At 40.5% G+C, this 14,002-nt stretch overlaps 1 protein-coding gene across 2 annotated transcripts in view; it reads right to left on the bottom strand.

Moving 5' to 3' along the window:
• The window catches only part of LRIG2 (leucine rich repeats and immunoglobulin like domains 2), a 76,660-nt gene that overhangs the window by 14,784 nt on the left and 47,874 nt on the right, over window positions 1-14,002 (bottom strand). For both annotated transcript variants that reach the window (XM_053245636.1, XM_053245635.1), the window contains exons 10-14: window positions 13,033-13,104; window positions 12,841-12,909; window positions 9,035-9,198; window positions 6,953-7,273; window positions 717-998 (exon numbers count right to left, since the gene is read on the bottom strand). In XM_053245636.1, coding sequence (XP_053101611.1) covers window positions 717-998; window positions 6,953-7,273; window positions 9,035-9,198; window positions 12,841-12,909; window positions 13,033-13,104 — 908 coding nt within the window. The remainder of the gene's footprint in view (window positions 1-716; window positions 999-6,952; window positions 7,274-9,034; window positions 9,199-12,840; window positions 12,910-13,032; window positions 13,105-14,002) is intronic.

The following is a 14,002-nucleotide window of genomic DNA, read 5'->3' on the forward strand; positions in this document are numbered from 1 at the left end:
AGCCTGGCTAAGCTTTTAAAAGTGATAGGGGCGGGCATGTATGAGCAAAGCTGTTACTAAACAGAAAGGAGAGGATTAGCTAAGCTATTGCTAGGCAAACAGGGAAGGGGGACTGTTCAGAGCCAGCACCAGTGAGAGGTGCTTACTGCCTGGAGCTGCTTTGTTTCACAGCTGATCTAGGCTGGTATCTCTGTAAATGAATCCTCTGTATACAAATGCTCTGAACAAGCTAGGAATAAACCAGGATTCTTGATTCTGATGCATTGCATAACCACAGTTTGTTAACCAGAATTTGACCTAACGTCAAATCATGGATTCAGTTCATGATTTGACTGCCTGAAAAAACACCGTGGTTTCTTGAACGGTACATGTCAAACCACAAACTAACTATAATATAATGAAATAAATCATATCCCTGCATTATGACTGAACTGGCCCACTGCAATGGCTAAAGGAAAGTTTCAATATTCAGGGGTAGAGATGACATCATATTTAAATATAAGTATGGGATCTTCTTGGTGGGTATTGCTTTCGATACACAATTAGTGCTGCTAGGAATGATGTGGTTGCTCAAGAGGCTTGCTCCCGATCTCACAGCATGTAGAGCTCAGACGTACCATATGAGCAGGCCCACGGTTATCCCCATCCCACAACTGTGAAAGCCCAATTGAATAACCCATCCAATTATTCAAATACCGTACCATTCTTTTGCTTACCTAACACTGTCAAGGTAGCGTTTGCTGACAGACTTCCTGCAACGTTTTGTGCCATACAGCTGTAGATCCCCATGTCTTCAATTTTCACATTTACTATGAAGAAGACATCATCCTCTGGCATTACATGCATACGCCTTTCACGAGCAGCAGGAAAGTCTGTGCCTCCATCTTTCTGCCAGGAAATCTGAGGTGAGGGATGACCTTCTGCAGCACACTCTAATTTAGCCATGGCTCTGGTCCGAATGGTTAGATCCATAGGTGTTTTCAAAAAAGAAGGTAGTTCTGAATGAAGACATATTAGAATGATCAAATAAAGCTTCTTAATACTGGAACAGCATCCTAAAAACCTCCCTCTTTTAGGAATCAGCATAAAGCTTCTCTTTTAGAAGTGTTCCCATTAGGTTATTGCATTTCTTGAAGTTTTTCAGCTCTGTTTTAAACTATTTGGATTCCAGGATAGTTTTTACAAGTTACTCTAAATAAATTCCTGTCTCAAGAAAAAACAGGTTGCTCACCTGTAACTGATGATCTGATAGTGATCCGTTGTATTAATAAGGAATGGGTTCTGCACCTGTGCAGGGACCTCACGGGTAGATTGACTAGCTCATGACGCCGACTCTGCCCTGCACATGCTCTGTGCTTCTGATGAAATCGGCAGTTGGGGGCACCATTTTCTCAGTTTCTTGAAGACCGTCATATGCTGACAATCTTCTAGTGACCATTCGAGGTAAGATGGTTAAAAAAATAAAACAGAACTGTATCAGGGAGGTTCAGGAGGGTCTCATGAATACAACGGATCACTATCAGATCATCTGCTACAGGTGAGCAACATGTTTATCTGGATCGTGATCCGTTACATTAATAAAGAATGGGTGATTAACCAGCTTCTAAACAAGGAGGAGGGCACAGTAGACCCAGAAGTCTATGGCAACAGCCTTTTCAGAATGCTCCTCCCAAAACCTGCTTGCTCAGCCAGTCACAGGCCAATGGAATAATGTTTTACGAACGGCTGACGAGAAGACCTGGTTGCAGCCAAGTATTTATCAGCCACCCTAATCCCAGACAGATGTGCTGCTGAGGCAGCGTATGCTCTTGTTGAATGTGCTCTTATAGTATGGGCGGGGGTGGGGGTGGTGGTCCATCCCCTGCTGCTTGTATGCTTGCACAATCAATTCCACCAACCAATGTGCTAGTCTGTCTCCAGATTGGTTGGCCCTTGGCTTTTCATTATAAGTCACAAAAAGTTTCTTCATTCTCCTAATATCTCTTGGTTTTTCCAGATAGTATAACAGAGCACGATGTACATCCAATGAGTGCAGCAACTTCTCTAAAGGCGACTCTAGATTTTGAAAGAAGGTAGGTAGAGTAATTTCTTGATTTAAATGAAACTCCGTTACTATCTTAAGATAGAAACTTGAATCCAGTTTCATAACCACCTTATGTGGATAAAACTGAGTATAAGGGATATCCGTACGCAATGCTGTCAACTCACTCGCCTGGCAGTAGTGATGGCAATTAGGAATGCTGTTAAATTGACCAATTTGAGACACGCCACCCTCATTGGCTCAGAAGGGCCTTCAGCTAAGGCCAACAAAACCAAGGACAAATTCCATTGTTCCATTGGTTTCCTTATTGGAGGATATAAACTGTTCACTCTCTTTAAAAGATTTTACAGTCTGGATGGGAGAATACTGTTGACCCATCCCACCCCTTATGCTTCAATGATATAGCAGCTGGTTGCACCCTTAGAGACACATCTGCCAAGCCAGTAAGCTTCAAAGAGGTCATATACAGCAATACCTGTTTCAGAGTGGCCTTCCTAGGAAGGTAGCCATGCTTATGTGCAGATATTGCAAACCTCTTCCATTTTCTTGTTGACGGCCTTCTATCTTATTAAGTAAAAATATTCTTAAAAGCTGATTCTCCACGCTGTCATCCACAGTCTTTACATCTGTGCTCTCACTAAAGAGGCCTTTCCCATCAAACACATGTCCTGCTATAGGAATGCAGACCTCAACCATGCGTGGCAGCATAAATTCACCGCAGTCACCATGGCTTGTGACTGTTTTTGCTAGGTGCTTGAACGCACTAAGTTGCTGTCTAGTGACAGCAGTAGTCTTCTCATATATTTCTGCAAACTGATCTTGAAACTCCTCTGGAGTTAGCTAAGTAGAATCCTGCAGCAAAGTGTCCCATAAGAAATGATTAAATCGAGCCATACAGGCTGCATAGTTGGAAATTCAGACAGCCAAACTGTTGTATAAATAAAGTTGTATAAATTTTTCGGACAGCCAAACTGTTGTATAAATAAAGTTGTATAAATTTTTCTTCCCCAAACATCCATTTTCCTCCCTTAATGCCTCAAATCAGAAGGTGTTGTATGGCGGCGTTCAGCCTTCGATAAAGACACACAATCGATCACCATGGAATTCGGGACAGAACAACAACAACAGCATCAATGTTGTTGCTGTTATTATAAATATCGTCGCAGAATATAGGAACAGCCTATATTCTGTGACGATATCTATAATAACAGCAACAACATTGATAATAAAATTCAGCTATCCCAGGTCCTTGGGAAGGACTCGATGTCTGGATAAAACAAACCAGTCAACAACACCCGCCTGACTGTGTGTGTAAATGAATGAATGAATGAATGAATGAATGAATGAATAAATGAATAAAACTTCGATTTCTATACCGCCCTTCCAAAAATGGCTCAGGGCGGTTTACACAGAGAAATAATAAATAAATAAGATGGAACCCTGTCCCCAAAGGGCTCACAATCTAAAATAAACATAAGATAGACACCAGTAACAGTCACTGGAGGTACTGTGCTGGGGGTGGATAGGGCCAGTTACTCTCCCCCTGCTAAATAAAGAGAATCACCATGGTAAAAGGTGCCTCTTTTGCCCAGTTAGCAGGGGTAATGACGAAGTATGCATTCTTTTCCTCTTGAATCCTATATAATCCCTCCAAACACTTGGACATTGGCATAGAGGTCTGTAGCAGATCCCAAGCTGTCTGAGCCACCATAGTGATCACTAGCATCTTAGGAAGGGCGACTGGATGCAAGGTCTTAGTAGCCGCCATCATATTATAAATAGGATCTTTTAGATCCATCTCTGGCAGCTTCAAGTTCATACCCAAAGCCTCTGCAATTTCTCTTATTAATGCATGGGAGGCTTTTAATTCTTCCAACGGGGAAGTAGATGTTTTTGGTGGTACATCTGGGGATGGCTCTGAAGGATGGCACGCCCCATCAGAATCAGTGGACTCAGAAGAATATCTGTCACTATCTCCAGCTGGAGGCGGAGCCACTGGGGGCACTGTCTTCTTTTTCTTCGGCTATAGTGGTTCTACAGGGGTATCATTGGCCCACAGCAGATTTTGGACAGATGCAACATTAAGCGGCTGTGCTGGTCGTAAAGGAGGACCTGGCAGTGCAGGTTGTGTCTGACAGGGAATTGAGATCGTCAAATATGCTGTAAAAGTAGGGGCATTATTTGGCAACACAGAGTCCATGGAAGTGCCTGTAGTTTGAAGGCTCATCCATTTTTCAGGGACAACAGTAGAGGATGTTGCATAACACGTGGAGTCTTCCACTGTTGGTATTCAACATAATCATCAGGTAGCATAGCAGATGGTGCATGCCTGAAACCACATGAATACATCAACTCCCAGTGACACTGCAGGTCATGTATGTTCTGCTGAAGGAGCCCCTGAGTAGACACATACTGCATAGGTGACTTCCACGTAAGATGTGCAAAGGCAGGTGCTGTCCAAGCTGTCCTTTCCAAAGGTCTAGAAAACATTGGAACAGAAGGTGTTACCACAGGCTCTGGTACGCACAATGGCGACATCAACCAGAAAGGCATTGAAGGTGCTGTCGTAGTAATGCATAGCGGGGACATCAAGGGTGTCTTTGGGTGTGACATCGGAAGCTCCTCGACATCCTGCTCGATGCCGAGCCCACTGCTTAGGCATCCATGGAAAGTTGATCCCAAAGGGGCACTATTTGAAGAATCCAACATTGCCAGCAACAAATTAACAGTATTTGGGTCCAAGGAGACATCATCGTCCTGCTCCTGCTCCAAAGCCAAATCCAGAAAATTTCCCTTATCCAACATCTGTTCATGCTGGCGAGTAGACAGAGACTGTGCTGGTATTTGAGCCAGGGACAGCTGAAGCATCCTTCTGGGTGGAACCGCTGTCAGAGGAGATCCCATTGCTGCCTTAGTCTATGCCAAAGGCAGTGTTGACATCGATGCTGACAGCAAGTCCGAGGTCGTGACAGCGAGGGATATTGATGTTAGTGCTCTAGACGTTGACACTGATGTTGAATGCTCTTGTCTCGATGTCGATTGAGCTGCACTCGATGCCAAAGGCGGGCTACATGCTTGTACTGCAGTAGGTGATGGCATACTACATTTTGATTTTGTTTTGCTACTGTGCTTCTTATGGGGTGGAGAATCCTGCTCCTCATCTGAGGAGTGTCTCTGCTTCTTGTCTTTATGATGAGTCATTTTTGGAACTTCCTTTGGTCTTTTAAAAACAGGCTCTGAACCCTCAGCAGTGGTTTTAGACTGCAGATCTCTGCATGCTGGACATCGAGCTAGACATCAAACACAACTGCAACCCCACTGTGGAAAGGTAGTTCGATCTCGGAGGGTATAACACCTCATTGTAAAGTGTTGCATGAAGGTGCAGCACCCTGTTCTTCATTTGCTTGGAAAATGAACAAATTTTACATGCTGCCGCATTGTGTTGTTCTCCCAAGCACAGTAAACATGAATCGTGGTAGTCCATAGATGGTAGCTTGCATGGCACTCCACACATCTCCTAAAGGTCTTTTTAGTCTCCATCTTGACAAATAACGCCCCGAGGATTCTGCCCCACAGCAGTAAAACAAAGTCTGTTAAACCTAACCCAATCTGTTAAACAAAGAATGGTCTCAAAACAATCCAAAGTTGAGTAAGGGTCCAAAGTATTACTTATCTCTCTCTTTTTCCATTTGAATCTAGATGAACCAAGGAGCCAGCAATGATGTGTTGACAATTTGGCAGTCAAATAGAAACTGAGAAAATGGTGCCCCCAACTACCAATTTCAACAGAAGCACAGAACACATGCATGGCAGAGTGGGCATCATGATGATCTAGTCAACCTACCTGCGAGGTCCCTGCGCAGGCCCCGAACCCATTCCTTATGAGTGCAACAGATCATGATCCAGATAAGGAATGTTCCAATAACAGCAAGATAAATCAGGGTACGGTAAGCTTGTGAGTCCTCATTATTTTGTTTGGTGTCCCATTTGGGAGTGGGAGGAAGGAATCTAAGGCTGCTTACAGGAGACTAACCATCCTTTGGAGGAGAAAAATAAACCAGTTTCGGTCTTCTTGGAATATCTCTTCCCTAAGAGCTCTCTCCTTCTGTCCACCTAAAACACTTTAATGCTGCTTAGTCAGGCGTAATGGTGTGACTTTATACAGACAAAGGTAAGTAAGACACCTGCCCAGTCTAGACAACTTAATTTGGCTGATGTAGTTTGGCTATGGTATACTTCTACTTGTTAAAAACTAAGAACCAGCTATGATACTTTGCAATACACAAGGGAATAATTTGAAATCAAGTACACCAACCAAATACACAAGATGATCTTAATCTGTGTAGTATAACAAGCTACTACTTTATTTTATAAGATTTATGAGCTACTATTCATCTGAAGATCTTGGAATGGTGTTCAATAAAAATATGAATAAAGCAAATATAAAGAGCAAAGGAGAGAGGATTTCAACAAAATCATATCATCTAAAGGGCCTGGGCAAATAAAAATGTTGCTACCTATCACCAAAAAAGAACATGGCCTAATCTGGAAACACTATTTGAAAGGCCGTTCTGGCTCATCAAACATGTGAGCAAATGGATTAAAGCTGGAACAAACATTTGGAACATGGAAAATGCTCTGTGGAAAAATGCGAATTTTTGGCCAGCTCCCCAAGTCTGATGAGAAGGCAGACTCTTCTGAGGATTCTTGCAACCAAAGATCTTAACAGATATTTTTTCTACACTAGCTATTCTTAACTTTAGTTTCAACTTCTCTCCAGAGCAGTGAATTGGGATACTACTCCATTTATAAACTGAGCAAACAATGCTAATGTTTATACAAACTAGTTTCCAAAGCTTCTTTAGATAACATTTTTCTAAAGCAAAAAAGCCCAACAACACTGCTGCATACCATTGACAGTCAACTTGGCCTTGTTGGAGTAATTGGATCCAAAATGATTGGAGATGATACACTGGTATTTTCCTTCATCAGTGAAGTTCACACTGAAAACATGCAGGACAGTAGTATACTCCAGAACGTCACCATCTTGTTGCTGGTACCTGACAAAATTTTCTATGTCTGCATCATACAATATTTCACTGTCCTTCCTCCAGGTGGCAGACATGGGTGAATCACTGCTGCTCACTGCCTTGCAAGTCAGGGTGACGTTGGTGCCTCTTAGTGCAATCGTAGTCTCAGGATGTGCTCTGATCTGTGGCTTGGGAAAGTCATCTATGAAAAACAAGATGAAGATTAGCTGGCCTTCCTTTTGAGCATGCAACTGCAGTCACACACACCGATGCAAACTGTAACACTGTTCAGTTTGTGCTGTAGGTGACACTTGCTCTCACTGCTAACTCTTCAAACCAGTATTTCTACTTTCGCACCTGGCTGTGTAACAGGATTATATCAGCATTAGAACATAAGACCACTGACAGATACATTGTAAAATGATGCAGAGACTGTGTCAGGGGTCCTTCTATCTCATCGTTATGGAATATGCTGAGGAACAGATCCACAGATTCAATCCACTACTATGAGTAGTGTCTAAAGTTTTAAGAAAAGCTGTAGGCCTGTTTGGAAAAAGGAACCATTTTTAGATATTAATTTTGTTACCTTTCCTTGCTCAAATATTTGGTAATGGACTATCTGAATATCTATTTTTAAAAATTACTCCATTTGGCCACAGGCAATATGGATTCTTTTGCCTAATTACAATTTATGTGTTAACACATGCTTATTTTATTTTTGATTATTTTGGCAATTTATATGTAGTGGGTGTGGACAAATGCTTTATAATTGCTGGAAGGAAAGCAGGAGATAAAGCCCCTTTTGATTTTGAAGTTGTAGGCTTCTATCCACCTAAAGAAGATCCACTGTCTTCAAGAATTTCAAAGTTACCATTTTATTCCATTCAAGAAATATCAAATTAAAACTTCTGTTTTAACTGTGTAACTTAACAAGGTGTTGCTAAACAAACAAACAAAAGGTTACAGCATTGCTTGTTTAATATTTGGGGGGGGGCATTTATAGGAGGCTCTCAGAAGTACAAGCATAGCCTAGAGCAGTTTTTCTCAATGTTTTTGGAGTCATGGGCCAGTACATTCTTCGTGTGCAGTTTCCTGGACCAGCAGTTAGTAAAGGGGTTGCCACCCTCACCCCCACCCCCAGGCACCACACAAACAATTTTGGGCCTGCGGTGGCCACCGCTGCCGGGAGCTCTCTAGAGCTCATTTCCAAGCAGCCCTTGCTGCTGCTTGCCCAGACTCCGTGGATCCCAGCACCTGCCCCTCTGTGCATGATGTCACATGGAAAGGGGGCGGTGCCCGGGATCCAGAGCTCATTTCCAGGCAGGTAGTCCTCGCTGCTGGATAACATTCATCGAAATGAACATTATCCAGCAGCAAGGGCTGCCTGGAAATGAGCTCCGGAGAGCTCGCAGAGGCAGCCCTGGCTGGCCCTAAATTGTTTTTTTGGGGGGTGGTTTTTATTAGTGATGCCCCACGGACCAATACCTCATGCCTTGTGGACCGGCGGTTGAGGAACACTGGCCTAGAGTATTCTCACTGGTTTAAAATAAAACTCTACTTCCACACCCCTTGCCACAAAGGTCACCCCCCACCATAGATTTCCCACAGGATGCAGAGAAATCGACTCTTATTCTCCCCAAAGTGGAACCATAAGGAAAAATACCTGTTCCTAGTAACATATTAACTTGCTAGCATCACTGAATATAAACTTGAAGTGTTCAGGATAGCCTCTGGAATCTGTATATACAGTTTAATATACACAAATGGGTAGCATGTTTCTTACAGTACTGCTGGGCAGCAAAACCCTCAAAAATCAAATTAAGTCACTATCCAATGGGCAAGTCAGTGAAACTGTATTCCTTATCCCAACCCACACAATTTTTCAGGATGGCTGTCATAAGGATGTCCATCATATTTTTTTTTAAAAAAACCAAACAAAACCAATGTTATTAAGAGCACCAACCACACACGAAGTCTTCAGAGTTCACGCTAAGGATGCTCTGCCCAGCCAGCCATTCAGGGTGAGCACAACTGACACTGACAGCATCTTGCAAATGGTTGTGGGTAAGCCATTGGAGCAGCCATTTCAGTTGGCAGTCACACAGTAAACTGCTGGTGTTCAGCACCCTGAAAACATAAGGTAAATAGAACATGTAATTTTCTGACCTAACAAAAGTATGACATCTCACTTGTAGTTACCAAGCTGAGTTTCGTCCAACATATATCTCTTAGTATATATATCCATTCACCAACATTTCAACATTATAAACTTGATCTGCATGGTAAAATGTATCATATTCCCAGCAGCTTTGGTGTCTATTTTATACTGTGGACTCTCTTGCACTCCTTTGTCCATTCTCACTCTTCTGTAATAAGTTACACACCTGGATTATGTCAGATGATTGTTCCATGGTAAGGCTGGGTTGTGAATCAATTTCCTATATAATTGTTTTAGAAATATCTTGCAAATGATATTGAGGCTAGTATAAACAAGAGTGTCCGTGTGTCGGGGGGGGACTGTGCACTAAGTACAAGAGGGCCCAAGGATATGGCTTGTGCTTTCAGATTCAGTGCAAGAAACAACTCATGTTTCCTGCTGCCTGGTATGGTTCTGATGTTTCTCTCTCTTGAGACCAATTTGGAATGTAACTGGTGAAAAGCCATAGCACACATCAGGCTATTGGAAAATTATTTTTTAGTCACCATTTTGTGTCACATTTCTGATATACACAAGAGAATGAAAAGCCCCAAGAGACTAGGGCTTCTGAATCCTCTACAGAGACCCACTTAAAAAAAAAAGGCCCATCTATTAAAAATAAATGTTTTATGACATTCAATAAAGAGCACTTTGTCACGAACCCTGCTGCCTATTAAGATCATCTGGGGAGGTCTGGTTATGGTTGCCACTGACTTGTTTGAGGACCAGGCCTTCTCTATGGCTGCCCCAGAGCTTTAGAATATGCTTCCTGTTAAAATAAGAGCACCTCCATCTCTGATTGCTTTTAGGAAGCTCCTCAAGACACATCTGTTTTCTCAGGCTTTTAACTGAAATTAATTGTTTTTATTTCATGAAATTGTTTTATTTTTTAAAAAATATTTGTTGTGTTTTAAATTTACCCTGTCTAGAAATACACATATCAGGCGGTATATAAAGATGATAAAATAGATAAATAAATAAATGACTGTTTTAGAGAATGTCTATAGGACAGTGCTTGTGAAGGAAAGAGTAACCCCAGTTCTCTAAACTGGACCTTCATGTCCACTGACCATGATTATTCTGCCAATCATATGTGGCTTTTGAAGAAAAATTACATTGTTTAACAAATCTGCACAAAAATGGTTTGGGTGTATTTTTTTTTTTAAATATACTGCCACTTTCCCCATACTGCCACTTTTTTCCAATTATGCAGAAAGCACTGTAACCTCTGCTCTTTTAGAGAACACAAGTTCCCTTATCTTTAAGTCTCAACATTGCCATTTCCCCACCATAATGTGTCTCTTTTAAAACAATTTGTTGTATTCTATGCAATAATATTTTGTGCTCAGCATTACATATACTGTAATAAAGATTTATAAACAAAACTATATTTCTGGGGATGCTCCCTTTCTCATTTTTTGTTTTAATTTGAAGACCCACCTTTTAAGAGAGGCTTTTAAATGTTTTGTCTACATGTTATATCTGGCTGGCTTTTAATTTTTTTTAACTTTCAACTTTTAAATTTGGTTTTAATTGGGTTCTGCTGTTAGTTAATTCTTAATTTCACATTTTTATATTGGTTTACCTATTTTATTAATTTTGTGAGCCATCCTGAGCAGTATTGCACTGGAGGAGCGGGGTATACATAATTTAAATAAATAATAATATAGATGATTCCATTACGTTACTTCTTTTAGCCCCTCACCGCCTGCCTGCCTCCCCTATGTGAGAAAGAGAAAATATAAAACAGAGGAGGAGCAGGAGCAGGAGCAGGAGAATAATGGTGGTGGTGATGGAATACACATATAGCATGGTGCATGCTTACATAGAAAATGATTCTAGAGAACAGCTCTGTATCTTGTTAAATGTGCAGAGCAAGTTGTGTTCAGTAAATAAAACTTCATGAGCTGAAGTTCTACAAGTCATACCCACACTTTATGTCTGGAACTTTTTTCCTGGAAAAGTAATACTTTTCCAGTTTAACAAAGTAATACACTTTGCAAAAAGAAAGATCCTTTCTAAAAATTTCCATTTCTCAACAGACAGTCTTGATAAGGAAGGTCTAAAACCAAACAATATTGCTGACAGATCAAAGGAATATGTCTTATCACTTCAGTCCAAAAAGATCTATAGTAGTGCATGCCCAGGGTGAATGTATTTGATTGGTGTTAGTTGTTCCATTATCTCCAGCATCTGTAGTGGAAGTACAAATTCCAATAGTCTTAAGTTTCAAAGCTGTCCAATATGTCCTAAGGACAATATTTTGTTGGATAAATCTTAATTTGAAATCACAGGAGGCAGTAGAGATGTTTAATAAAATCTCATTCCAGTCACACAGTGCAAGGGAATTATGTAGGTCTGTACTTTATTTAACTCTGTGATGTTTTATAAAATCACATACAATGTTATGGGCCTCCTAGGCCTCTGCTGAAGTTCTATAAGATGTTTTAACTTCCATAACCCTTGTTATTTCACATGCATTGGGACCAAAAGAGCCAATTAAACAGCGTTACAACTTTAAATATTGCCAGGCATCTGCTGGGGGGTAGCTCAGTATGCTCCCTTTGCAGCATATGAAATGTTTTGAAGGCCAAAGAGGGTAACCTCAACTGAGAAAGCCTGATGATGCCCTGAATGATCCAACCCTTCCAGAATACTGGTTTACTTGCAATACAAATCCTTGCGTTACTCCACAAGGTTGCATCATCATGACGACAAAAAATGCTTTTCGTAAGTGAATAGCATTTTGCTCCTAACATTGCAAGCTGCTGAAAATAGTAGGGCTTATCAAAGAAAGATGTCAAAATATGACAAATATTTTAATCCCAAAACCATCTCTCCAGAAAGGAAAGAATGAGAATTGCCAACTGTTTTAGCCCATATCAGTGCTTTTCTATTTTACTTCCGTTTTTTCAATTTATTGCTTGTGTATTACAGAACATGATAAGAACGTAAAATCCATCTTCCAAGCACTAATCTCATTCATTCTTATGCATGGGTTTATTAGAGTCCTTTCTAACTCTCTGCTACTTGTTCCATAATGCTCCGAAATAAGGCACACTGAGCTGTCTAGATATCAGAAAAGTTTTTTAACAGGAGGTTGCTGCCTAGAAATCACTTTGCAGAGTACAAAAGAGTTGGATGAATAGGTTTTTAGGGTGCAAGCACCTTGAGAAGGGGGGAAATATTCTGTGTTTGGATAGCATTTGGCATGTTTGAGCTTTTTGTACTACGGTAAACCATTACAACGTTTATTTTTCAAATTTGTAGACTCCCCCAAACTTCCGTCTCTGGGTGGTTTACAACAACATCAAACAGATTAAAAATGAAGACCTTAAAACAATTTAGAACCACAGTCCAGTTAAAAAACTTGGGTGAGAAAATAAGTCTTTAGAGACTTTTTAAAAGTTGCCAGAGATGGGAAGGCCCTTATTTCAGCAGGGAACACATTCCAGAATTTAAGATTCAAGTGTTCTAACATATGTGCACTGCCAATTTCTTTTTTTAAACCAACAACTTTGCATCTAAAACATTTTATGATATCTGCTTAACATGTAAAACTAGTTACTTACAGCTCTTTAAGCGGAGGCTGGGGGAAAGCATTTTCTTGAATAGATGTTATTGCATTGTTGTTTAAATCTCTGGAAATTAAACAAGAGTCATAACCTCATGAGTTGACTTCATATTGCACTTTTGCAAACTGGGATATACACATATTTGAAAAGAATGTTTAGCTGACAGAAAAGAGAAAAAGATATACTTACAGATATTCAAGGGCTTGAAGACCAGAAAATGCTCTCTTTGTAACTGACTTGATCTGATTTCCTTGTAGAATCCTAAAACATAGCCCAATAAAATCTTAATGTTGAAACAAGTTACAAATGTTCATCATTACGATGGTACCAGAAGTGTTCAAGCCCTTTCTCACCTCTTACACAGTAATAACATAGCATATTTCTCCACTATTGTGGCTTTAAGTCCCTTTTCATCTCTGCTGAGCCTTAACTATGTTTTCCATACAAACTTCTTTTAAAACCATTTTTGAAAAGCAGTAAACGATAATAATATTCAGAATCAGAATCACTTTTATTATGATCTCTGACCAGAAAAAGGACAGATAATATTATGGTTATCATCATTATTAATAAATCCCTGAAGGGAACAGGGAGCGTATTCAATACTAGCAATGGCCAGAATAGTGCAGAATTTCAGGGCAATCCTGGTCAGATCACCCTGGTTAACCAACATTTAACCAAGATAGATAACTCTGGTTCAAATCTTAGTTATCTATCCTGGTTAACTGGAGCAGTTTAACCAAGATTGCCCTGAAATTCTGTGCTCTCACAATCAGCTCTGTGGGGCTTGCTCATCCTAATTAACTTTGTAACCAGAATCTTTGCAATTATGAGAACACAGCCGAAACAGGGCAGCTAGTCAGTTCCTGACGCCTTTCCTCATGAAGTGAGGCTTTATCATTATTATTATTATTATTATTACTGCTTTATCAAACAAAAATGTTCACAAAGTGGTTTATGTATCAAAAGAGTTCCTGCCCCAAAGAACTGTAGAGACACTATGCTGGGATGGACAAGGATAATTGCTTCCCCACCGCGGCTAAAGAGCTATCCTTTAAAAAGGTGGTAGTTAGCCCAGTTAGCAGGGTTTCAATACACGATAATTTCTGTATAAGACAGATTTTTTAAAAGTCACATTCATTATGTCTCAGGACAAACA

The sequence above is a fragment of the Hemicordylus capensis genome, chromosome 4 (genome assembly GCF_027244095.1).
Source record: "Hemicordylus capensis ecotype Gifberg chromosome 4, rHemCap1.1.pri, whole genome shotgun sequence".
Classification (NCBI taxonomy): Eukaryota; Metazoa; Chordata; class Lepidosauria; order Squamata; family Cordylidae; genus Hemicordylus; species Hemicordylus capensis.